This window comes from Odontesthes bonariensis, chromosome 9 (assembly GCF_027942865.1).
Source record: "Odontesthes bonariensis isolate fOdoBon6 chromosome 9, fOdoBon6.hap1, whole genome shotgun sequence".
In the NCBI taxonomy this organism is placed as follows: domain Eukaryota; kingdom Metazoa; phylum Chordata; class Actinopteri; order Atheriniformes; family Atherinopsidae; genus Odontesthes; species Odontesthes bonariensis.
This window is the reverse complement of record NC_134514.1, coordinates 33,470,088-33,497,392: the sequence shown is the minus strand read 5'-3', so window position 1 is coordinate 33,497,392 and position 27,305 is coordinate 33,470,088. Positions and strand designations below refer to the sequence as shown.

Here is a 27,305-nt window from a genome sequence, read left to right as displayed (position 1 = left end):
TGGCAACCGGTCTCATCCGGGTACTGAGCATACGCACACGATTCACCAAAACGTCTTCCAGTATGTTTTTATTTCATAATTTACTACAACCTCGTTCAGGAGAGATTACACGGTTGAATATATATTGAGTTTGTTCGTGCCACCTGACGTTTAAGAGTTGCTCCGTCAGTTGTTTGAGGCCCCAGTATAAAGTTCAAATAAATTAAAAACAAGTTATTCAGTCTTTTCAGAAATTAATAAAACACACAAACTGTTAAGAAGCAGGATCCAATATCGTGCTGTAAGAAGATCAGAACCGCACAACTGTCTGTCAGGACAATAACACTTTGTATTCAATTAAGTTGGAGGAAATAAACACCTGGATGAGAGAGAATTTTCTACAATTAAATGAAGACAAAACTGAGATTATTCTGTTTGGTAGCAAAGAGAAGAGGGTCAGCGTTGGTAAATATCTTGAGACTTGGGACCTTACAATCACTGACCAAGCTCGTAACCTCGGAGTGTTGATAGACTCACATCTGACTTTCAGCAACCACATCAAAGCTGTCACCAAGGCAGCTTTTTACCATCTCAGAAACAGAATTAAAGGTTTCCTCTCCCAAAAAAGACCAGGAGAAACTCATCCATGCATTCATCTCCAGTAGACTCGATTACTGTAATGCTCTTTTAACTGGACTTCCCAAAAAGAGCATAAACATCTGCAGCTCATCCAGAACGCTGCTGCTGGAGTTTTAACTCGGACTAAGAGAACTGAACACATCACACCAGTTTTAAAATCTTTACACTGGCTTCCAGTCAGTCACAGAATAGATTTTAAAAGCCTGCTGATGGTTTACAAATCCCAAAACGGTTTAGGCCCAAAATACATAGTGATTTGTTCAGAGAATATAAACCTGGCAGAGCTCTTAGATCCAAGGACTCATATCAGCTGGTCCAGTCCAGAGTCCAGACTAAACATGGAGAAGCAGCATTTAACTGTTATGCTGCAAACAAGTGGAACAAACTGCCAGTAGAGATTAAACTTTCACCAAATGTAGACATTTTTAAATCCAGGTTAAAAACATTTCTTTTCTCATGTGTCTATGCATGAAATCTGCACGATATCTTTTAATTTATCTAGACTGTTGCTTGTTTTTAAATTCATTTAAATGATTTTATTTGTTTCTCTTTATATTCTTTTATGTATCTTTAATGCTTCTTCGACTCCCTGCTGCAATGCTTTTATTTTATGAAAAGCACTTTGAATTGTTTTGTACATGAAATGTGCTATACAAATAAATTTGATTTGATTTGATTTGATAAGTTCAATTAAGTTTTATATAGAGAGCACCAGATCATGATTTAAGATACCTCAAAGATGATCAAATTCATCCTGTTGTCGCGAGTTCCGAGTGTAAAACTTGTCTCCGTGTAATTTCGGAATGAAACTGCAGTGTCCTTCAGTCTCTTTCCCGCTTTTTAAATCCAACCTCAGCTGCAGAACACATTTAAAGTTTTTCTAAACCGCTGAAAATAATAACACGGGCTGAAACTTTTGACAGAAATCCGTAAAGATTCGTCCAAACAGTCCAACTCAAGCGAATCACAACCCAATTCATTGTAATAAAATCATAATCCAATCAAACGAAATTAATCAAAAATTCCAAATTAGTCCAATTCATACAGAGCCAGTTTTAAAAAATTGTTGACTGGGTAAGGAAACCAATAGATTGCATAAAATTGATCCGGTCCAACATCCTGAGCATGCAGGAGGCAACGGTAGGAAGAAAAATCCCCCTTTTAACAGGAAGAAACCTCTGGCAGAACCAGAACTAGGAAGGGTGGTCACCTGCCTTCACCAGCTGTGGGTTGAGAGGACAGGAAAGAGACCAGGTATACCTGCTGAGAAAGAGAAACATGTTAAACAACAATAATGTCATATGTACATGGAGAGTAAATAGAGTTGCATTATAGGAGGTCCCCCAGCAATCTAGGCCTATAGCTGCACAACTATGGGATGTTTCAGGGTCACCTGAGCCATCCCTAACTATAAGCTTGATCAAAAAGGAAAGTTTTAAGTCTAATCTTAAAGGTAGAGAGGGTGTCTGCTTCCTGAACCCAAACTGGCAGCTGGTTCCACAGAGAGGGGCCTGATAACTGAAGGCTCTGCCTCCCATTCTACTTTTCGAAACTCTGGGAACCACAAGTAGACCTGCAGTCTTAGAGCAAAGTGCTCTGTTAGGAAAATATCCAACTATGATATATCTGTGGTATGATGGAGCTTAGTCATTAAGAGCTTTATATGTGAGGAGCAAATTTTTAAATTCTATTCTGAATTAACAGGGAGCCAATGAAAAGTAGCTAAAACTGGAGAAATATGATCTCCCCTGCTAGTTCTCATCAGAACTCTGGCTGCAGTATTTTGGATCAGCTGGAGGCTTTTCAAAGAATTTTCTCCAAGAATTTTGACAGCCCAATCATAAAGAATTTAAGTAGTTCAAACAAATGCATGACGCAGTTTTTCTGCATCACTCTGAGACAGGATGTTTGAATATTATTAATATTACGAAGGTGAAAGAAGGCAGAAACCTGCTTTATATGTGCGTCAAATTATAGACTCTGGTCAAAAATAACTCCAAGGTTCCTCAGTGTAGAACTAAAAACCAAGGAAATGCCATCTAGAGTAACTATATAAAAATATATATTATATATTATATATAAAAATAATATACTATATTTTTGTTTTTCCTTAATTACAAAGAAAGCTACAATCAATGGGCCTCATGCAACAACCGTTCGTACGCACAGATTTGTTCTTAAATCGTGCGTACGATTTATTTAAAGTAATACTATGTAACATTTCTACCTTAAAATAACAGCTTGAAAAAAATTGTGCGGCTAGAATGAGTTTTAATATTACGATTGGCCTGTCTCCTATGCCCTTCGGAGGTCTGAGTTGGAAAAACTGCGCCATGTAACTTTGCTGGACCGGCCCGGGAGCTGAGCGGAAGTACTTCGACTTGCTTTCTGGCACACCTACCGCAAAAACAAATAGACCCCTCTCACGCTCCCAGGTATAAGGCTAAGCTAGCGCAACATTGTCAGTACGATCATCATGGCTGAGGCACCGAAGAAACAGAAGAAGACGTTGACTGATGAAGCAAGGAAGAGAAAGAGAGAGGCCGACAAAGCAAGAGACCGGACTAGAGTTGCTCTCGGAACAGCCTGTAGGGGGAGCTCCATAATGGGCTTTTTGAGAAGTTACATTGTATTGCTTTAAAGCAATACAATGTAACTTCTCAAAAAGCCGGCTTGGAGGTAATGTACGGTTACACTGTCGTAAATACAACACCCTTTCGCTTTCACGTTTCACGTTTGTTGACAAACCGGCGAGGAGTCAGAAGGTGCAAGCTATGTTGACCGAGAAGGTAAGAGTAATCAAACGTACCTGGGAGCGTGAGAGGGGTCTATTTGTTTTTGCGGTAGGTGTGCCAGAAAGCAAGTCGAAGTACTTCTGCTCAGCTCCCGGGCCGCTCCCGGGCCGGTCCAGCAAAGTTACATAGCGCAGTTTTTCCAACTCAGACCCCCGAAGGGCATAGGAGACAGGCCAATCGTAATATTAAAACTCATTCTAGCCGCACAATTTTTTTCAAGCTGTTATTTTAAGGTAGAAATATTACATAGTATTGCTTTAAGAGAATTTGCGCATTCACCAATCTTTTCATATTTTACGTTTTCTTTCAGGTACCAACAGAATTTACAAGGGATCCAGACCTTTCGTAGGAGTTTCGTAAAATAGTCCGCTGTTATTCCAATCAAGTTTGCTTGACTAATGGATTGTATATTTAATTACTTTGAAGCAAACATAAATAAATATATACATTATACCCCATAATGATGATGACATTATTCTGTTTGACTTAAATTATGCACTAATTGAAGGTTAATTTGACTCTGTATATATAACAAGGTCAATGGGAAGCGTAACCAGCGGCTGACTTGCTACTTTTGGATGCCTTAGCGCATGTGTGCTCCGAGACCGTGTAGACAGACAAATGGCTGACATCGCGATTTAGATTGCCAAGGACTGTGCTACTGCAAAAATGCAGCTTCCTAGAGCCACAACTCCAGAGAGAAACACGCCGATCAAACCCAATTCCACCACACGTCCAGGTCCTCACCATCCTTGGATTTTTGGCCACTGGAACCTTTCAGAGGGAGATTGGAGACAGATCGGGTGTGTCCCAGTCCTCTGTGAGTCGTGCGCTCCCCTTGGTCTACAAAACTCTCATCAGTTTATCACCCATGTTACATCAAATTCCCATACACCGCTGTCCAAGAAGTACAAATTAAGAGGGACTTTCATGCCATGGCTGGACTGCCAAACATAATCGAAGCTCCTTCTACCTGAACCAGCCCAGGCAAACCAGAAGGTGTGGTGCCAGAAGACCCCCAAAGAGCCATCATGATGAGGCAACAACTGATTGCACGGCTTCAGTTGCAATCATCGAGCGCCTGGCGAGATGTTTTTTTTTTTTAAGTATTTTTTTGGGCTTTTTATGCCTTTAATGATAGGACAGTTGGAGAGAGACAGGAAGCAGGGGGAAGAGAGATGGGGAAGACATACAGCACAGGGCCGCTCGGTGCGGGAGTCGAACCGGGGCCAGCTGCAGCGAGGACTATAGCCTCTGTACATGGGGCGGCTGCTTTAACCACTACGCCACCGACTGCCCGGACGTTTTCTTTTTTAAAGCCATTTTCATATCAAACCATTTATTTTTTATTTCGGTGACATTACAAACTACAGGTGACACGGAATTAACAGCACTCGTAATTGCTTCCCATTTCTTCGCTGTAGCAGGTCCCCTAATTCCACTGCTGACACTGCTAAAAAAGTTCTGAAAGCAGAACTTCAATCTCAGAGCCCGGTGCGTTCACACCAGACGCGGTCGGGCGACGCGATTACATACAAAGTCAATGCAAAGACGCGATTAGACGCGGATTCGAGCCGGCGGCGCGATAAGGCGCGGTGGGGCGGCGCGGTGAGGCGCGGTGAGGAGCGGTGAGGCGGTGCGGTGATGCGGTGGCCGCCGCGCGAGTGAAAATATGCGATTCGCGCGAGTTCAAAAAATCCAACTTTGGCGAAATATTCGCGCCAGACAGCCTATCAGCGTTGAGATTCTGGACGACAGTGACGTGGAGACAGATGGACAGGCGCTGTCTGTGACATGCAGATGGGACTGCAGATGGAAATTAGCTTCTAAGCTACAATCTGGTGCAGGTCATCTCTTTACTTTGTAATTAATGTACTTTGCACATGGTCCCTGACAAAATAAAATAAAAAAATTAAAGTACCGATCCTCCCGAGCAGGCCACCAAACTGGGTCCCGGCGAGCCCGAAACACCGCTGGAAGCGGCCGCCACGGGAGGATCGGTGCCGTGATCTCTCGGCGGGACGCCGGCTGCAGGCGCTCCGCAGCTGGGCCGCGGCTCCGTTTCAGCTGCGGGGCGTCTGTGGCATGGTGTCCTGCCGAGAGATCGCGGCGCCGGTCCTCCCGAGCGGGTCGTCGGGCTGGGTCCTGGTGGGCCTGGGGTGCCGCTGGAGGCGGCCGTCATCCAGACGGAACTCATGGAGGACCGGCGCCGCGATCTCTCGGCCCAGCTGCGGAGCGCCTGCAGCCGGCGTCCCGCCGAGAGATCACGGCACCGATCCTCCCGTGGCGGCCGCTTCCAGCGGTGTTTCGGGCTCGCCGGGACCCAGTTTGGTGGCCTGCTCGGGAGGATCGGTGCCGTGATCTCTCGGCGGGACGCCGGCTGCAGGCGCCGGTCCTCCCAAGCGGGTCGTCGGGCTGGGTCCTGGTGGGCCTGGGGTGCCGCTGGAGGCGGCCGTCATCCAGACGCAACTCCTGGAGAAGGCGATGAAATTATCCGAGCTGAATGCACCACCGGATGATGTCACTGATCCAGACACGACGGCGTGTGCGTTTCAGACGAATCTCGGACTGCCACAGCAGGTACAAGGACGCGATCAGCCATGGATAGCCCCTTGAGCTATTCACTCGTTTTTTACTCGCGCGAAAGAGGCGTTTGAGGCGATGGAATTTAATTTACACCTGCGGCAACGATCGCGCGATGAAGGCGGTGCGAATATTCGCATCGCGTTTGGTGTGAACGCACCCTATTCTTTTTGCGCCTTGATGCCATTCTCATGACTCAACACTTCCTGGCACAGGAGAGAGGAAGCACATCCTAATATGGTATAATTTTGGGCATGGAGTATGCAAATCTACTATCCTCTGCACATAAATATGCACGGGTGGCATTCATCATTTACGCAGGTCGTGTACACACTTTTTCCGAAGTTAAGAGCGTTTGTTGAATCTGGCGTGGCGTGTTCGTAGAGACCTTCGTACGAAAAAAGTAAGAGAAATTTAGAATAAAAATACGAAAATGTTCTTGCATGAGGCCCATTGTCTTATTCCACACATAATTCAGATAATCTTTCATTACACTTGTAGATGGGAAGAGGTTTTAGTTAAACAGAGATACAAATTGTGGCAGATGTTTCCAGCTGTAATTTTCTTTGCAATAAAAGTTTTTCTATTATTTTCTATTACACAAAGTGTGTGTTCAAACATGTGTTTTATTTTACAGGTATGTCAGATTGTGCTTCATCACTCCAGTGAATATATCAGGGATATCAAAATTCAAATTCAAATTCAAAAATACTTTATTTATCCCAGAGGGAAATTAAATGTTGATGTAACTCAATTAAATCAAGGAGTTATTATAGATGCTGATGGCTGTGGGCAGGAAAGATTTCCTGTAGCGGTCCGTTTTGCATCCAAGCTGAAGAAGCCTTTGACTGAAGAGACTCTGTTTTCCGATAACATGGAGTCTCATGGAGAGGATGTTCAGGGTTGTCCATAATTCTCTTGATTTTATGCAAAATCCTTCTTTGCATTATTGTCTCCAGAGGTTCCACAGTCGTCCCCAGAACAGAACCAGCCTTCCTTATCAGGTTGTTGAGTCTTTTTAGGTCCCTGGTTCTGATGCTGCTGCCCCAACAGATGATGCAAGAGGAAATGACGCTCTCAACAACAGACTTGTAGAAGATCTGCAACATCTTGTTGCAAACCTTGAAGGACCTTAGCTTCCTCAAGAGGTACAGTCTGCTCTGTCCTTTCTTGTAGATGGCTTCACTGTTGTGTCTCCAGTCCAGTCTGTTGTCCAGATGAACACCAAGGTATTTATATTCCTCAACCACCTCCACTTCTTCTCCCATGATGGAAACAGGGTTTGATCTGACCCTGTTTCTCCTGAAATCTACAATCATCTCCTTTGTTTTGTTAACATTCAAGATGAGATGATTGTTCCCACACCATGCCACAAAGCGGTACACCAGCTCTCTGTACTCAGCTTCTTGTCCATCTCTGATACACCCGACAACTGCAGAGTCATCTGAATATTTCTGTAGATGACAGGAGTCTGACTTGTACTGGAAGTCTGAAGTGTACAGAGTGAAAAGGAATGGTGAGAGTACAGTCCCCTGTGGTGTTCCTGTGCTGCTGATCACCTGGTTAGACACACAATTCTTCAGTCTGACAAACTGTGGTCTGTTTGTCAGGTAGTCATTAATCCAGGTGATTGTTGAGGCCTCCACCTGAGTCTTCTGGAGTTTAAGACGAAGCAGATCAGGCTAGATTGTGTTAAATGCACTGGAGAAATCAAAGAACATGATCCTCACAGTGCTGCCTGCTTTGTCCAGATGACAGTGGGTTTGTTGAAGCAGGTGTATGATAGCGTCTTCAACTCCAACTCCATGGCGATAAGCAAACTGCAGGGAGTCCTGATATGTGCTGGTTTGCTTACACAGGTGGGTCAACAGGAGTCTCTCCAGGACCTTCATGATGTGGGATGTCAGGGCAACCCATATAAAGCAGGGCATTATATGAATAATGGCAGACTTTTCTGGCTGATTTTTCTCTTTGCCAGAAATAGTATCCCCTCTCTATAATGGACAGTATGTGTGTCAGCATCATGTTTTTAAAAACAAAACAAAAAAAACAAACATATTTTAGATCCTCCTTCATTATATGAGTACATGTGGGAAAGTTTAATCCTCTTTATTAGATTTGGAGGGGATAAAATGTTTGGCAGATTGGATTGCACAGTTTGCGAGAAGCTGTATCCCTGTCTATAGCTAGAGCCTCCCTAGACCATATCCTCACCAACCAAAGTGTCCTTATCTTCTCGTTCTCGATTAATTGAAATTAATACAGTTTGATAACATATACAGAAACAGTAAAGCATGTATTTTGCAAAGACCTACAAGTGAACTTGCAAAACCTCACTGACAGAATATCAACACTCAAACAATTCATTAAAAGATCTAAACAAGCTATTTTTTCAGTTTATGTGGGTGAAATCAAAGCATAGTTATGTGGATCTAACTCTGAGTGGGTGTGTGCCCCCGCGTATTGGGGATACACTTCTTATTAGGGATAACTACCTTGGCACAACACCAGAATTTTGAGACTCAAAACAAGAAATTAAGAGATTAGAAATTTGTATTTCAAACTTTTGAGCGACTAACTCAGAATTGTGAGATTCTAAAATGAAATCTAAGATTGTAAATTGGACTTTGAGATAAATCTGAGATTGGTGATACTAAGTCAGAATTTTGAGATTCCAGAAGTGTGAACTGAATCGCACAAAGAGGAAGATGCGTCCCTGTTTCAGACAATCCCTCCACATACTCACGTGTTGTACAAAGTGTACCGACTGAAAGAGAACTGATGTCTGATTCTATATGTGGCAAAGATGTGAAAGGAGCATTCAGGCTGTTATCAGAGAAAGGTGCAAAAGCCACAGCTGTGTTGCTTTGGGGGTGCATCAGTGTCCATGGCATGGGTGACTTTAACATGTATGGAGCATCATGAAGAGGAGAATCAGACAACCATTGACTGTTGAGCAGCTGAAATTTTGTATTTAATAAGAATGATCACAGATTCCTCTGAAGAACTGCAACATTTAGAATCCTCAGTTCCCAAAAGCATTAACAAACGCCATTAAAAGGAAGTTGATGAAATTCAATGGGAAACACGCCCGTTTGACAACTTACTGAGTGTGCTGCTGCATCCATTTCCAGATTTGTTTCGATGAAAAAAATCTCTTTGGACTTGTGTCTGTCGAATCAAGGTTGACACTAATTAAAAAAATTACAGATTTCAGTTTTTATTGCTTCTTAGAAAAACCTCCCAACCTTTATGGAAATGGGTTTTGTAAATGAGCCAACAGTTGAAAAAGTAGAATAATGCTTGAATACTAACTTCACTGTGTGTTTATGTTTACACCTGAAATCTAATATATTTGACCCAAAAAGACCAATAAGAAAATCATTTTTTAAATTTTTTTTTGCAGGCCGCACTGTAAATCTACATTCTTATATAGCACTATATAAGCTTCACATGTTTGGATACACTCCAATTGGACACTTGATTCAGTGTTACTAAAAATATGACAGTACTATGAATGGCAAACATTTCTGTTGCTAGGCAACTGCCATGAGCAGCATGAATAAAAAAAAAAATAATAATAGTTTAACCATGAAATGTGGTTACAACTACAAACATAACAGGTGCCAGAAAAGTCAACTGTATTTGAAGCGATGTTGTTTTCTAGTTTTTCTCAATTCATTTTCATCGTATTTTAAGAGCATCAAAAAACTCCAGCACATAAAACAAATCACTTGTCATGGGTTGATTTTATTTACTAGTATATTAACACGTTACATGCTACAGAAAATAAAAAGGTAATCTTAATTGTCTTGAAAGAATATAGTGTTATAATAAAATGGCACATTTCGATCTTACATCATTTCCACTGGCATTGTGCCATCCATTTCTTTATATGAAAGGAAATGAATGACTTCATGCAGTGCTACTAAAAAAATACTTCTTGGTGGTTTCATTGGCGACACAGTTTATAGGTTGATTTATGGAGCTGAGCACCTGCTGTGTGCAGTCTAAGTGACAAAGAACCTGGTTTGATCATAACTACACAGATAAAAATGGACTGTGTTAAAAACTAAAAGCTGGCACCAAAGAAATTTTACTCTACTGGACGAGATTCTTTCCAAGAATGTCACCAAATGTTTTCAGAACAGTAAAGCTTGGGTTAAAGAGGTGCGCAACGAGAAAATTGATAGTACAGGCAGGACAGAGCACATGAGGCAAATGTATGAGGTCAGAGACTTTTGTGAGGGTGCATCCAAGAAGATAATTACCACACTAAAACAGAGAGCAAACATCAATGTAAACTCCATGAAAGCAATAAGTGCACTCTGGTTAAAATCTAACTTCACCTTCTTTAAGCTCATCAGCACTAGCAGAACACGCTTTCCCATCTTTCTGAATGCTGTTGCAGTGCCACCTACAGGTGACATGCTGAGCTGAGCGTGACATCCGAATGGAACCCTTCATTTAGAGGAGACTGCGAGTTCTCTCATTTTAAGTGTCATCTCTGGTATGGGTATGCACTACATACCAAACCTGCTTTAATTCAAACTAGTATGTGTTATGATACATGGGGTGATGATTGTCAGGTGATCACAAGCAGATTGAGTCTGAAGAGAAAATAACCTTTTGGAGGAGAGATACACCATCAACAAGATTAAAGAAAGCAGATGGACTAGATAAAACCGCTAAGAAGAAAAGCCCATCTTGGCTTCTGCATTGTGATTGGACAAGATTCTGAATAAAATAATAGTGAAGGATCAAATGAGAACGCACAAAAGGAAACCGGATGTATAAAAATAAACTGACTGGTGCAAGGTGGTAAAGAAGATTATAAAAGGCTTCAAAACAATGACAAGTTTTGGACACACAGCAGTCTGATTAGCTAAGGTATATTCAGTCAGCTGAATGGAGAGCACTAATATGAGAGGACAGTACTAACTAGCATTGTGGAGACTACATTCACTCTGTTCAACTTCAATCAATCATGTACATCAGATGCAGAATGAGAACACACGTGGTCTTGAAGGGGCGAACAAATGTGCCCAATCTGCAGTTGGGGTCAGTTTAATCTGCACCACACCAAGCCACTCTCTCCCAACACGCAGCAGTAAAAAATATGCACCTCTGGACAAAACCAGCTAAGGAAAATTTCAAGGACAACATAAACAATATTTAGCATGAAATGATAATCACACAGTACATCATTTCATAACAATATGTTCTATTTATCTTACAAAAGACTACTTGGTTGGAAGCGATGGGTGGATGGGGGCTGAGGTGACAGGATGTAGTGTTGCCTTTTTCGCCACCTATTCAACCGTCTTGCAGTTTCTCTGGGTTGCTGCTGGGTTGCCGCTTGATGGCTCCAACTACATAAAGTTGCTCCTGGCAGCTGGTCTAGACTTAGGTTTATGTTCTCCAGCTGATACTTGGTGAAAAGAAGGGGAGGACTGGTCCTTGACAAGAACTGTACACCTGCTACGGCTATGTGCGACTATCTCTGTTATTCATCGAGTCGGCCTTTTAAGACGCAGCAGCTGCATTCTGAGCCCTGCCGCTTCACTCTTTCACAGTCTTCGGTTCACTCAAATAATGCTGCATTCAGGTCAAGGAAGATACGATGTTTTCCAACTGCAAAATAGCATATACCTCAACTCAGGCCAGAGAATACGGTTCACTCCAGTTGGTTGTGCAGAAATCATTCAAACCATCTGTTAACTTTATTCAGCCCTCAAATCTTTAAAATGAAAGGCTGATGTTGAAAAATAATGTCTGTCTGGCTGACATTAGCTGTGCTCACTACATGCATGCACTGTGAGATGAGCAGATCAGGATTAAAGGAATACTTGGGCATTTAGAAAAAATTGCTTGTTTACTTGGAAACAGATGAGAAACCCACTCTGATGCTACATCCTGCATGCAGTTAGCTTAGCATCAAGAATGGAAACTGGAGCTGGCATTACTCCGTCCAAAGGTAACGAGAGGTAAGTTTGTATTTACCATCCTGAAGTTAGAGATACCAATCTTCTATATAATTCAGTGCATGATAGGAAATAAGCATTTTCAATTGTTGAACTCTTCTTTAAAACAAGGGAGTTTACAAATAATTCAATGATGGCACCTTAACAGCTTCAAAGAAGACAAAACACATTAACATCGTCAGTGCCCAGCTCATTGCTGTATTCCCATGTGACATGGATGCAGCACGAGTGACCATACAGAGTTGTTGCTATGGTGATGGCTGAGGACAAGGATGAAAACAGACAGCTCTGAGCAGTTATCTACTGGCTCAGACAAAGAAGGAGGAAGTGGTTGAATGCTGTAGCAAAGAATTTGCTTAGTGAGAGTTGATATTGTGTCCATGGAGGGGACATTGCAGAGGGTGGTCTAAGAGCTGGAGTCAAATCCATGGAACAGGAGGTTCAGTTAATCTATGCTGTTGCTACCAGTCAGAGCAGAAGAACAGGTATGATGATTGAAACAAGTACAAACAGATCACCTGGGTCTATCGAGGGCTTGGTTTGTTCTCAGTGATTCTCTGAAACTGTACTTGGTGCAGGTAAAAGCTTGAGAACACATGAAGGAGGAGAAGGGGGGGTGTGACTGGAAGAGTGAGGAAGAGAGGAGGAGCAGGGGTGAGGATGGGTTTAATACTAGTGTCCAAGTAGCCCAGCTGTCCGCTCTCAGCTGAGTTCGTCTTCGGCGTTGTGCTGGTCCAGCAGTTTGACGTGTGTGAAGGGAAAGTGGCCTCGCTTGCCTTTACATTCGCCCTCCCACTGGCCATTCACGTTGATTTTGGTCACTTTTACCATGTCGCCCACCTGGGGAGGGAGAGGAGAGAAGATGTGAGAGGCCAAAAACATGAACAGCAGAATCAGAGACATTGACATAATCCATGTTACTCTCAGAAGTCATGTTGGCAGATCAATCCAGTGACAGGAAAATAATCAACAATTGAGGAATCATTTCAGTTATTTGCCATGAAAAAAGTACCAAAATTCAAAAGCTCCTACATTAAATTTACTGCGTTTGTTCTGTTCACTAGCTTAATTTCTTGTTAAATTGTTTAGCTTGTTGACTGTGAAGATTAAAAATGTCTTTCAGAATTTCAATGGACCCATGTTCATATCTTCAGTTTGCATTAGTTGTGGGACTGCTGTTTGGTGATATCATGTTTAATGACAGTTGACCTGCGCAGGAAGAGGAGTGGCTGGTCCTATGTCAATGAACCTGAGCAAACAAGGACTAACAGGCAATTCCAAAGGTCAAGTCAACATGGACAATGCCTGAACAGTCAGCACTGGGTCAGTCTGATACTAATGATGACAAAGCCACCTCTGTTACATGTCTGACTGACAGCATTTGCAGGATAAGATTTCATGTATGTAAAAGGACATGTATAGTGGTATTTAATTTATTTGCACTTTGAGAAGTTGAACAATAGACATTTAAATAAACATATCTGGAAGGCTCCAGCTACAATATATAGTCTTTTCTTGATTCATTGTTGCTTTTTGGAAAAAAAATTTTTTGAGAACCCTGAAAACCATTTGTTCAGTAAACTGACTTCAAATTGAATAGCCAATGTTGTCAGATCTCAGAGAAAGAGACAAGGAAGCAGATCCATTGAGAACAAGCAACTTACTCCTAAAACGGAACAAGTCAACCACTGTGAGGGAGACAGGCCATAAATTCTTACATATTCAGGCTTAATGTTAATTTCTAATTTCTCTCATTTCTACCCCCCTGTAGAATTGCCATCTAACCTGGTGGAGCGGTTGGAGTATCCCTATGATCCTGAGAGCTGTGTGGTTGGGGATGTTAACCCCTGATAGGGTCTCCCATAGCAAACTAGTCTCAGGGAAGGGGTCAGACTAAAGCTGGATTTACAGTTGACGCGTCGCTCACGGCGCAGCCGACCTGTGACTTTTGTGGTTGCAGAGTAGCGGTAACCTTCACGTAGCAGCGACACCTCTGTGACGGAGAAAATTGCAACTCCTGGCGCATCGACATCGACCCACTATAAATAGCCGGCACGAAATGGTGACGTCATCAACACCGCTCGTGCAAGCTGACGCAGCAACCATGCTAGAGGCTTAAAGGGATACGCCACCCCCAGGCCAAATTAAGTGTATCCCCGCATTCCCGAGACATAAATAAGTGTGTGGGAGCGTTTTCCTGGCGACCCAGGCATTGTCCGAATCTCACAGCACTGACCACTGCTTGGTTGCGCGTAATACATACATGCTAGCGTCGCCAATCGAAATATTTCGCCCAACGTGAATTAATTTACTTGATTTACCTTCTAATTACTGTGTGAGTGGTGTACTTTCACATCGAGTGAAATGACTGTGTAAATCAACACGAAAGGCTTGGTTTGCTCATGTCGGTTTGGGAACTAGTTTCCGGTGTGGAAAACACAGCCGAAGCACACTCCCCGCTACATCATTGGGAATTCCCACCCCCTGGCTGCTTCACGCTGGTTTGTTTGAGGAAGTCGGAGGTGGGGATTCCCAATGACGGAGCGGGGAGTGTGCTTCGGCTGTGTTTTCCGCACCGGAAACTAGTTCCCAAACCGACATGAGCAAACCAAGCCTTCCGTGTTGATTTACACAGTCTTTTGCACTCGATGTGAAAGTACACCACTCACACAGTAATTAGAAGGTAAATCAAGTAAATTAATTCACGTTGGGCGAAATATTTCGATTGGCGACGCTAGCATGTATGTATTACGCGCAACCAAGCAGTGGTCAGTGCTGTGAGATTCGGACAATGCCTGAGTCGCCAGGAAAACGCTCCCACACACTTATTTATGTCTTGGGAATGCGGGGATACACTTAATTTGGCCTGGGGGTGGCGTATCCCTTTAAGAGTGATTTGCAAACCTCGATGGAGCAGCACCAGTGTAAAGGTAGCCCTTTCGCTCACCCTTGAGAATATCAACACCGAGGTACTCAGCCAAGGGCTTGAGAGAAGACACCTTGCTGGCAAGCACCTGGGGGCCAAACCATGGCTCCTGGGGCTCGGCCCCAATAAATAACAGGAAACCACCTTCACGTGTGCTCCCCAGATGCAGGGAGGAAATTCGAGTCGGGTACGATGTGAGCTGGCACTCCTCACTGGAGGGGAAAAGCCTGAGCTGGTGTACGAGGTGGAGCAATACCAACTAGATACAGTTGGGCCCACCACCACACAAAGCGTGGGCTCTGAAATCAAACTCCTGGAAGAGGGGCTGGACTCTCTCATAAACCTTAGTTGCCAAGGCTAAAGGCATCAGGCAGGTGCGGGGATTCTCTCAAGCCCTAGGCTGAGTACCTCCGTGTTGAAGTTCTCCAGGGTGAGCGAAAGGGCTACCTCACTGTGGCTTCAAGTGGCAGGAGGGAAGGTTGTGACTGTGCGTATGCATCAAACAGCAGCTTTAAAACTACATGCCACATTTACCCATTCACTCACACTGATAAAACGTATCTTAGTCCATATAGGCTACACAGTAGCTTCCAAGCATTCACACACTGATGGACGCATCAGTAGGTTTATTGGTCTATCTTTGTTCTAAGATGGTGTGGTGGTTAGCACCGTCACATGACAGCTAGAGGGTTCCTGGTTTGAATACCAGCTAGGGCCTTTCTGTGTGGAGTTTGCATGTTCTACCCATGTATGCGTTGGTTCTCTCCAGGTACTCTGACTTCCTCTCACCGTCCAAAAACATTCATGTCGCCCGTGACTCTAAATTGTCACTAGGAGCGAGTGTGAGCATGGATAGTTGTTTGTCTCGTTCGTCTCTATGTGGCCCTGTGATGGACTGGCGAACCATTCAGGGTTTACCCAGCCTCTTGCTCGAGGACAGCTGGGCCCGAGATAGGCTCCAGCTCCCCGCGACCCTGAGTTGGATTAAGCAGGTATACTATATGGATGGGTGGATGGATCTTTGCTTCAACCCCCACCTAAGGTCATAGATCTGATTAGTGACTACAAGAATGAGGTCACGGATACAAGCGGCTGAAATGGGTTTCCTTTGGAGGGGGGCTGGGCTCAGCCTTAGAGATAGGACAAGGAGCTCCACCATCCAGATGGAACTCGGAGTAGAGCCGCTGCTACTTCACATCAAAAGGAGTCAGCTGAAGTGGTTTGGGCATCTGGTTAGGATGCCTCCTGTTCGCCTCTCTTTCGAGCTTTATTAGGCACGTCCAACTGGGAAGATGCCCCGGGGCACACCCAGGACTCGCTGGGGGGATTATATATCCCTTCTGGCCCCTTCTAATACATTTGCATCACAAAATCGTTTTGCATGAAAAAGTCAGACCTCGCATCGCTTGGCGCTATTTTTGCCTCCCTTGATATCAATGTGTCCAATGTAAACTGTGCAGACCGAAGAGCAGACCGAGCACTCCCCTGCTTCCGAGCAGTAAACACCGTAACAGGTGCAGCTATCGCTAGGTGGCTGGACGCATTGATATCAAGGGAGGCAAAAATAGCGCCAAGCGATGCGAGGTCTGACTTTTTCATGCAAAACGATTTTGTGATGCAAATGTATTACTCTTTTGAACGCATATTGTTTTGACAAGCAAGACGCTTTATTTGTTTAGCCCCAGCCAACTAGCCGGACTACCTTTGTCAGCTCCATAACTCGCCTGGAACTCGGCTCACAGGACGCAGCGGGGGGTAAGTCAATGTTCATAAATTATATTGCTAATATTGGATGTCATACAGCTTCATGTCAAAAGAGGCGAACTATCCCTTTAAAGTAAAGTCAGTATAACATCATTATCATAATTATTTTTCAGTTCATATAGATCACATTATTGTTGCAGCTATGGCTGAGTTACTTTTTAATACAACAGGGTGGTTTAAGAACCATTCAAATTAAAATGATCAGTAAATATGTATTTATTTTTAACAATCTAAATGTGTGAGTGAATTGTGAAAGGTTTTCACTCGTTTATATGAGAGCCTTTCACCAGTGTGTGAGGATTAGGATGCATGCAAGGTCTTCAATATGGTATGTGAGAGTTTGACTTCATAAGTGTGTATGTGAGGATTTGAGTTGATGTGAGCATTTCATTGGTATGTGTGTAAGGTTTTCAGCTTAGTATGTGAGAGAGACCGATAACTGATATTTGTAGGTAAGCTAATTCTGAATAATGTCCCTGGCTCGCCTAGCCTGGGAATTCCCATGCTGCTTTGCGCTCGATTTCATTCTCACTGCAAAGTCAGCCTGGAAACCACCGCCCTTATTTTTGCTAGAGTTTGGGAACCAATCACAGAACGGGGGGGGCAGCAAGACGATGACGACGTCTATGCGCTACACCGAAGCTTGTAGAGCGTTAATCCAACATGACAGCGGACACAACGTTACCGTTCAATGCAGCCTTAGAAAGTGTTTCGGAGTAGATTCACCCTAGGGTCATTTGAACCGTGACATCCAGCCAAGTAGCCCACCCGAAGTTTTTCCGATATTGGCTGAACATCAGCTGAGTTACCGAGTTATCCCGGATAGCTTAGTACAAGCGCTAACGGACCCTGGCAGTATCTCCAAAATTACCACACTAGAATCACATGTCATGACACCAAACTTCTACAGTTGTACAAATATGGTCTGTACTCACAAAACGATGCATTTGGAAGTTTGTACATAGTCCAGGAGTTTATTATTATCATCAACACAAGCCTGATAGCTTTTCTGCTGCTAAAGCTTCGTTGACGTCACTTCTGGGAGCCGGGAGCTTCAAAGTAAGATGAGGGTTGATCTACTACTGTAGACAACAAAGCAAGGCTGCTCAATTTCTCCATTATTAAAATAAATTCACAACTCTACAACATAAAAATTCATGTAGAATATAGCATATAGGCCTACTTTGTTAAATTTAAGTAGCTTAGAGCGCAAGTTTACTTTTATTTTCCATTTTTTTCTTCTTCCTCGTCGAATTTCTGTCGTCATCTGGTATAAGTGATACAATTGGCTATGAATCGCGCGCAAAGCAGCATGGGAAGAACCTGACGTCATTTGATAGACATTCGTAGCGCCCAATAAACGGCTCTAGGCATTCGTAAACCACGCCTCAAATACGAGAAAACGCACACCTAGTTCCCAGACCACCATCTCATCGAGATTGTGGACGCGTCAGCCAGGCTATGGCTCGCCATGAAATCTCATCTTTAAATCCACTCTCTCTGCCCTACTTGGCTGTATGTTTTCCACACTGTGTCCAACAAAACTTCTCGACAGTGTTAGCAATGTACAATCAATGACGTAATTTTAATTTACCTCATTGATGTTACCTGTGTACAGAAGGAGCAGACGGAGCAGGAATGAGACAGAACTCTCAACAAATGACCAAACAATGCCATTTTCGTGACAATCTACAGGTATAGATGACAGGGATACGAGACATACTATACTGGCAAACAATGGTGACTTCATTTTAAACTGATATTAAACAAATGGCTTGATAGAAACCAACACAAAATGAGCTGCTGTCTTCTACAGTCAGTAACCTGGAATACTGATCAGAGTCATGTTGATTTTACATTAACTAACACTGGCAGCTTATCTATATGATGGAGTGACTAGTTCACTGTCGTTAACATTAGTCCAGTTGCTGTAACAGCAGCTCAGCTGGAACAGATGAACGTAAATAGCACTGGAAAACTTTATTGGTCCAGGAATTCTGCCAGTATTTACTGCCACCTCCTCCAACATGTCCTTATACCACGAGCAGCCCATTTCTTCATCTTCATTGTTTTGCATTAAGCTGGAGGCACATTGGAATCAAGAGGCTTGCCATCTGTGAATGTTAGCAGCATCTCTTAGCTCTCGGCTTATATTAGCATTTGAAAATCTTGGTTTGGCATTAGCATTAGGCCTCAGGTAGCCAGCTTAAGTGGTCAGCTGCCAGATAACAAATCAGAGGTAATTTTATAGCTTTATTTATGTGCTAATTAACTTGTCTGCAGCAGTCAGCCACAACACACGGGCTACTTATTTCACTTGGATGGCAGAAAGCTGTGTTTGTTTCATACTTTATGCAGCTCTTATTGCAAACATATTCTAATAAGCAAACATATTCTATGTCATAAAACAACGAGAGATGCTGCTTGATGTCAAACGAGTACTTGACAGTTAAAGTGCAATCCCCTCTTCTGCTGCCTTATTAGGTAAACAATTTTATCTAATTTAATAATTACCGGCAATTAACAGATTAACAAGTAATCATTAACGTCACATTCGATTTGTCCTGTAAACCCATTCACTACAGTATCTCCAAAGATCTATTGACTACCTCACTGGTCAATGGATGGCACATTAGGAACAACCTCAGAAAAAAAACAAAGGAAGACAAACAGTTCATGTTTTCAACTGATGGGGCGATGTCAGACTAAGAATACAGTGCAGTTCTTCACCTCTAACTTGCTTCAACAGAACATGTCCTGCTTAATGCTGTAGAACTCAGAGAACAGGAGCAACAACTCATTTGTCAAACAAACTTCTCATCATCTCTTTGACATTTTAAACACTGAACAATTTGAAAGTTTTACCAGACTGAGTGTATATTAATACAGCTTTGACCACAACTCTGTAATGCTGGATTTAGTACTAATTTAGCAGACAACCACCAAACACTTAAAACCACATGAAACTAATTAGTTAACGGAAGTTGGGCTTAGTTATCCAAGATAAAGGAGAGATCTTCAAGATCAGCGAGTATTCTGAGACACTAAAAGTAAGTTAATTATCAACGGTTGATTGCTACTATGCTGAGTCTCTAATGGCCAACTAGAGTGAAGAAATCAGACCACTTCTCTTTAGTCAAATAAAAAAAAAAAGGAATGGAAACAACCTTTCAAACTGAGTCTGGCATAAATTAAAGTGGTGTGACCGACCAGCTGTTGCTGGTCTGAACCAGCAAACAATAAACTCAAGACAGACTGAAGTCTTCCCAAATATAAAGACCCACATATTACTAAAGATCATAATGATTCCTGAAGAAAAGCTCTCTCCATTTTCCTAATGCAGATGTCCACCACAGTAAGAGCTCTAGTTTTATAGGTTCTAGTGGAGAACTTCTTCTTCTCTTGAATTATAAACACTAGCAAGGTATAGGGTGACCAGATGAGGTTGGCGCGCGCGCGCATGCATATGCGCGTGCGGGCTGACTTACATGTACAGTAATAAAATGCTTTGTCGTCGGTGTTCTAGTGTAGATTGGGTATAATTGCAATAAAAGACGCACACTCCGGTAATATCATGGCAAGTTCCAGTGTATTGGTATAACGTACACAGTCCAAAATTCTGGGGTTCATAAAATTAACATGAAAGTTAAAATTAACTTTAATTTTTAACATGACGAACTGAACATACAAAACATCAAAACGCATTATAACATCAGATTCTCCTCTGTGGGAAACGCCAAACTCCTTCCTGCACACTTTACAGAACGCCTTAAATTCATCTGTCAATGCATTTGTAAGCCATGAATATTTGCCCTCCCATTCCTTCCTGTACCTGCATTGTCGCTTTTGTTTTTTTGCTTGGTGGTGTGGCTCTTCGTCTGCCATTTCGCTAGCTATTGTGTGTCAGTGAAAGTGAATTTTCGCGCCGGTCATTGTTCGCGCTTACTGTTGCAATGGAATGGAATTAGAATGTCCTAAAGATAACAAAATAGATACATTGTAGCCGGGGCAGCACGCAGCCACTTAACATTTGGGGCTGCGCAAGCAAGCAGCCTCTAGGTGGCACAGACGGCAGTAGCATTAGTTTGAGATGTGTCCTTTACCTGGTGTTAAAAAGTAATTATTTGGCATAAGTTTAATTTTCGGGACAAGTACAGCCAGATTCGGGATTCGGGACAAAAGCTTAGAATTCGGGACTGTCCCGAAAAATTCGGGACATCTGGTCACCCAGGCAAGGTAGCTTTTACTGCCACCCTTTGGCGACACTACACGGTCTTGTTTATTTGCTTCCAACCCATCAATGGAAACATGTCTGATTAACATTTCTTATTTGTGGCTCTTCAAAAGTCTTCTTCAGATTTGCTTTGCTAGTAAATAGAACAAGAGGCAAAAATCTATTCAAATAAATACGTTTGCCAACTAAACTGACAGTTGAGCTGGAGAAAGAAAAATCATACAGCAGCAGCAGCAGCAGCAGCAGCTTCTTTTTTTTGTGGGTAGACAAAAAAAGACAAACACTGGATCTGTACTGGTGCCTTTAGCAGTACTGTGCAGCAGTATGGTAGGGAAGACAAAGGAAATTTAGGCTGGTCCACCTCCTGATTCCAGTCCTGGCTCAGCTGGATTTTTGGCTTCACAGAGACCAGAGGAAATGGTCCTGTTCCCAAACACAAACTATTTCCTTCCCCCAATGATCTGCTCCGTGGGAGCCCAGCTCTCACTTCCGGATAGTTTCACACCACAACCACAGTGCAGTCAACCGCAGCCAAGAGCAGTTTTCATATTTTGGTACGTTTACGTTCAAATCGGGTTAAAAGACAGAGTTCCCTCAAATCAACAACGTCCACATAAATGAAGCCAGCCAGGCTGTTAACAACCATTATGGGCAAACTTCAAGCAAGTAAACCTGTAATGTCAGTGGACAGATCTCTGCAGACAACAAATTAAATGGCTAGTTCATCAAGAAAAGTGAGAGCTGGCAGAGCAGTTTTTTTTACAATGATTCCTCTTCACACACCTCAACAAGTATAAGAAACAACCATGAGCACAATGAGGAAGGACAGTCAAAGAATGTGAACTCAGTCTTGGGTGCTGTTTACACATACCCGGGTATTTTGATAAACGAAGACCTTTCCCTTCGTTTGTGCCTTCCGTATATACACAAACGGAGTTTTTTCCTCCGAAAACGAGGCATAAAAAAAACTCCGGCAAAAGTGGAGATTTTTTAAAAACTCCGTTTAGCGTTTGTGTATAAACTGGTTGAAAGAGACAAAAACGGAGTTTTGGGCAATTGAGAATGAGGAGTTGTCGTCATAGTACAGAGCCCCGCCCCTATCCGCCATGTTGGCAGGATGCTAGCGTGAAAACGCCATTCTCTCCGTTCGTTTACAGTGTACGCGTGTTTTTAATTCAGTAAGTTTAAACAGTCCGGAATTGCAAGAACATGCCTGGAAATCACTGCTGTGTGAAGAACTGTACAGTACCTCACATAATACGTTTGGGAAACATAGGAACAACGAAATACATTTTTTCGAAGTTCTTCCTGTCAGCGGTTCTCTAATAGGCTTCTGATTAGCTTGTGTGGAATTCTCATTGTTCTAACACTGCCACCGTCAGGCTTGGCGTAATTTAACAGCTCTTGATAGCGTTTTTATGCTGATCAATGTAGACGTGTTTTTTTTTTTTTAAACGGGGCTGTGTGCACCTAGTTATTTTTGCAAACGAAGGTTAGACAATATGCGTTTATCAAAATACCCGGGTATGTGTAAACAGCACCTTGATAAGCTTAAAGGGATGGTCCTACATCCTTCTTCCTAACCGCCTCCTGTCCTCCAGAGCATGCCAAAAGAATGCAAGCGGTCAATAAAAACAGTACATAAAAATAATTTACCTCTAAGGCCAGGGCAGTCTTGTCGTATGCATTGGGAACCCTCTTCTGTATGGCCCTGGCATAGACAGGTCCATTCTGGAGATTTGGTAGAGGGGTGGGCTGGGCATACTGACTGGGGTCTCCAAGCAGCGGAGGGCAGGACTGGGTTGCAGACCCATCAGAGTTCCCGTGCACTGCCATGCCACCAGACGGTCCCCCAGGCACGCCAGGCCCCGCCACCGAACTTGGAGATGCTGGTCTGTACTTCTCCACGTACGGCACTGGGATCATCCCTGTTCGGCTTTCTGAGTTCTGGGCATTCCACCACTGCTCTTCTGGCTTCTCCAGAACTCTTAGAATATCTCCCTTCCTAAATGGAAGATCCTCCTCGTCGTTGCCGGGGAAATCAAAAATTGCTCTGACATACTCGTCCTCCAAGCGTGTTGGGGGAGCTGGACCGACACTCACGAAAGAGGCATGTTTGGATTTGTTGATGGGTTCTATCAATGTGGTGGTATCCAAATAGTGGATTTTATAAAACTCAAGCAAAGCATGAAGAGCATCAAACTCCTGGTCACCAATACGGAACCTTGGATGTGCCAAACCTGGTCAAAAATGAAGGAGGAAGGAAGAGGAACTCAGAAACACAGAATTAACTCCTTTCGTACTGAAACACTCGACATGCTGTCTAATGTGTTCAAATCTGGGAGCTGTGAACTCAGGCTATTTATGCTACCAGGCATGACAGTGGAGGTGATTTCCAGAATGAGGAAATATTTTAGTTTATTTATGATTTTCCCCAATTTGTTGGGGAATCTTTGTTCCCATCAACGTAATCTGAGAGGGCACAAAAAAAATACATATGGAAAATATCATTGCTGCACCAGGTTAGAGCTTACATGAACAGTGTGTTATATGAAAGCTCAGCGTTGGAACCTATTATCAATTTACGGTTTCACTGCACAATGTTAGGCACCGAAGTCATGACCAGGTTTATGTGTGCCTTGAACTGGGATTACGCTAACCTAAAACACGCCTCACTGTGTCTGGCATGCATTAATTCACCATACTGGAGAGTAGAAAATGACCTATTGCGCATCTTCTTTGGTGCAAGTCATGCAAGAATGGTCACATCAGCACCAGCTTACAATCGGGCCCCTCCACGCCCCCTTTATTCTTACCTGGACCGGACTGTCGGTTGTTGCTTATGCTGTTTATTATGTAATGCGAGACTTTGGAGTTCTCTGATACCGAGAGCACGTAGTCACCGGGGCTGGTGATGGAGTCCCGTACCAGAAACACGCCGTGCCTCTGCCCCTGCAAAAGAGACACAGCCTCCTGCCTGCTCAACCGACCCCAGTACCAACTGCCACGGTCCTCTGCATCAAAATTTCCGGCCATGATAACCACTCCAACGCCGAGGCTTCACCAGGCCTTCCCTGCTCTCCCTCCCGTTGTCCGCAAGCAAAGCCTTCAACTCATACAAAAACTTTAGCGCCTAGAGCACGCTGAGTAAACAGGCGACATCCGCAGCTGGCCGTTTGGGCATCAATTCGGCGACACACAAGATAAGCCTCGAGGTAAACAAAAAAGAAAAAAGAAAAGAAAAAAAAGAACTCTTATTTGGTTTGTGGTTGGACTTCACAACTACCAATTATAGAGTTGGTTTAAGAGACAGAATTGCAGCTACAAACCAGCCACCGATGACAACTAACTTCAAAAACTGAAATGGCGGATACGGGAAAACAAAAAGGCCCCCACTCACCGGATGTTACGTAGTAATTACACGCAGAACGCCCATGTGCGTCAAGCTAAGTCTAAAATAGCAGTATAAAACTTCCGTTTGGAGCAAAACGTTATGTTTAACGGACACAGCTATCTATCTAGTCGCAGGGTACACCATGGACAGGTCGCCACTCTATCACAGAAAACTTATTTATGTTGAATAGAATGTGGACGTTTTTTCTGTTTTAGAGAAAGACACTGGTTGCATGGTTTTATATGGGTGACATTCAGCAAAGTACGTATCTACAGCCTAAGAGCTTGAAAATCAACATAGCCTACTGTATCTACTCTTGACGGCCAAGTTCACGGTGTTAATGGCTTGTTATTCAACTTCAGACTCACCTCGTTGGTGCGACAGATCAGGGAAGATTTTTCCTCTAACAGATGAATAAAATCTTGCAATGCAAAATGAACGCAACGTGTTAGTTGCAATTGTTATCATTGGCCACTAGGTATCAGTAAAAGATGAATAAAATATTCACTCTCATCAACATCAGCATTGTCACAGTTGTGGTTTGATATAAACTCTCAGAACCTTTGTCTTTGGTCGACATTTTAAAAATGTAATTATATCTGAAAAAAAAGGCAACACAACACAATTCCCAAACAATCATCAAAATTCAAAATTACTTCACAGACTGAAAGGCAGCTGCTTAGAGGATTACATAGCTAGATTGTTTGGGGAAGTTTTCAAGTGCCAATATCAATATTGCTTTGAATTTAGCATTGACTGACAACGAGCCATAGCCTTAACAAGCTAATTACAGTCTGATACTTTGGTAAAAGTTACCTGTGTTTTCTCAGACACAAAACAATATATATATTTATATATATATATATATATATATATATATATATATATATATATATATATATATATATGCTTGGCTTCCTTTTCTCTTCTTTTCACCCTAAAAGTGTACAAAATAAAGAAAATAAATCGATCTTACTTAAAATATTGAAAATAATATCCTATGATTAAGGCCTTTTGAGATCAGTTCATCTTCAACTCAAATGTTTCCCAGCTCCAGAAATTTAGTTTAGTTTGTGGACAACTTTGATATCTTTTAAACATGGATCATAAAAAGATAAACTGAATTGAACTGGACTGATTTGATTTGAACTGGATCATAACTATGGGCTCTACTTTTATTTAACTTGTTTACTTTATCTGTAAAGCACTGTGGGATGACTTAACATGAACTGGTGCTATAGAAATCCAACAATTGTTTGTGTCAATATTTATTGATTGAGTTATTATGGTTGCTATAGGGAGAAAAAAAACTTTTAGTATTACTTAAATGTGAATGACTCAATAGCAAGAGAGATTTTGTGACAACCTCACAATTCCAAAACATCAGTTCATGTATACTATAATGATATCATACAAAAGAATCAAAACAGCTGTGCAAAGGCACATTTTACATAATGTTAACCTGTTAGTGCAGACAAGAAATGGCTGTCTTGGTGTGACAGCTACTTCTGCTTTTGGACAACAAAGTAAAACAAAGGCTGGATGTCTTATTTCTTTTTTCTTTATTGTGGAATTTCTTGGTTAGATCCATGGTAAAACAGCAATCATAAGGTTTTACAATTAATCTGGAATTGAAATGAGTAAACTTTTAAAGTAATCAGATAGACAAAGTGGAAAAGGGGTAGTACAGAGAATATTATAGAGGGATAACATACATTGAGCAATATACAGAAAAAAGAACCAAGGATAAAGAAAAGCTTCAAAGTGACATGCTTCAGATTCTCTTTTCTCTTTTCACATCTCACAATATATCAGCAGAGTCCTTGAGCAAGACACCCACATGGTCTTCAAGTGATCTGGTCACTTAAAGCATTTATATACCCTCCTGTTCTGTAAGTCCAAGGTGAAGACCATGTAGGTATTACTGTAACATGTGAGTACTCGTCATTCTGCTAGTGTGGTGATGAGCAGAGAGAACTGACCAGAGTGCTAAAAAAAAAAATTAAAAAAAAAAAAATGTAGCTACAACTTTAATTTTACTTTATAGAACGGACACAAATGTTTGACTAACAAGGCAACTGAGAGGATTAAGCCATTTTTCAGTATCATTGGATATCACTGGATTACTTTTACAGGGGCAGCTGTAGTTCAGGCGACTGTAACTCAGGAGGAAGAGCAGTCACCTGCCAATCAGAAGGTCAGTGTTTTGACTCTCGGCTTCCCTCAGCCACATGTCAAAGTGTCCCTGGGCCTGGTAGCCACCCCTACCGATGTGTTCACTAGTAAATGAATGTGTGAATGTCTGGAAGAAAGCACTGCGTAGCCTATACAACTATATAGACTAAGATGTCTATGGGTGTGTGAGTTGATGGGTGAATGCAGCATGTAGTGTAAAAGTGCTTTGTGTGGTCAGCTATACTTGTAAAGTGCTATACCAGTACAGACCATTTATCATTTCAAGATCAAATGTTTCAATTAAAAGTCCACGTTTGTTGATATATCAGGCTAATTCAACTAGTGAAACTTTCATTTATTTGCCATGACATTACCTTAACATTAAAAGCAGACATATGCACAGCATCAGCTCATCATAACACACTTCTGATCTCTAATGTTTGCAGTCTGATGCAGGCTGCTCACAGCCATCACAACAGTGATCCTGAATGTTTGACCTTAAGAATCAAACCCAATTCACTGACTGCATGCAATCACTCTCAGTGACAGCAGATGGTATACAAATGTTCACACCTCAAAGTGATGCATTGATCCATACATAATGTCAAAGAATAGCTTGACAAAATAAAAAAAATAATAATAATGTGTCACCTCTGTCAAAAGGATTCATTATGATTTGTAAAACTGATTTGACAGACTCAATGGAATACTAACTTATAGTAAAGGAGGGTTAAAGGGAGGTTTCTCTTTGATATTAGTTTTTTGAGCAATGCCACTAAAAATCAGCTGGTATTAAAGAAGAGGAAGGGGACAATTTACTGTGTGGAGTGCT

At 42.4% G+C, this 27,305-nt stretch overlaps 1 protein-coding gene across 1 annotated transcript; it reads right to left on the bottom strand.

Annotated features, from left to right (window-relative positions):
• Positions 1-9,726: 9,726 nt before the first annotated feature.
• crk (v-crk avian sarcoma virus CT10 oncogene homolog) lies at positions 9,727-24,292 on the bottom strand. Its single transcript, XM_075474075.1, has 3 exons — positions 23,721-24,292; positions 22,561-23,144; positions 9,727-12,820 (listed from the first exon to the last, which is right to left on the bottom strand). The coding sequence occupies exons 1-3, from the start codon at positions 23,938-23,940 to the stop codon at positions 12,683-12,685; spliced, it is 942 nt and encodes a 313-aa protein (XP_075330190.1). The 5' UTR covers positions 23,941-24,292; the 3' UTR covers positions 9,727-12,682.
• Positions 24,293-27,305: the final 3,013 nt, after the last annotated feature.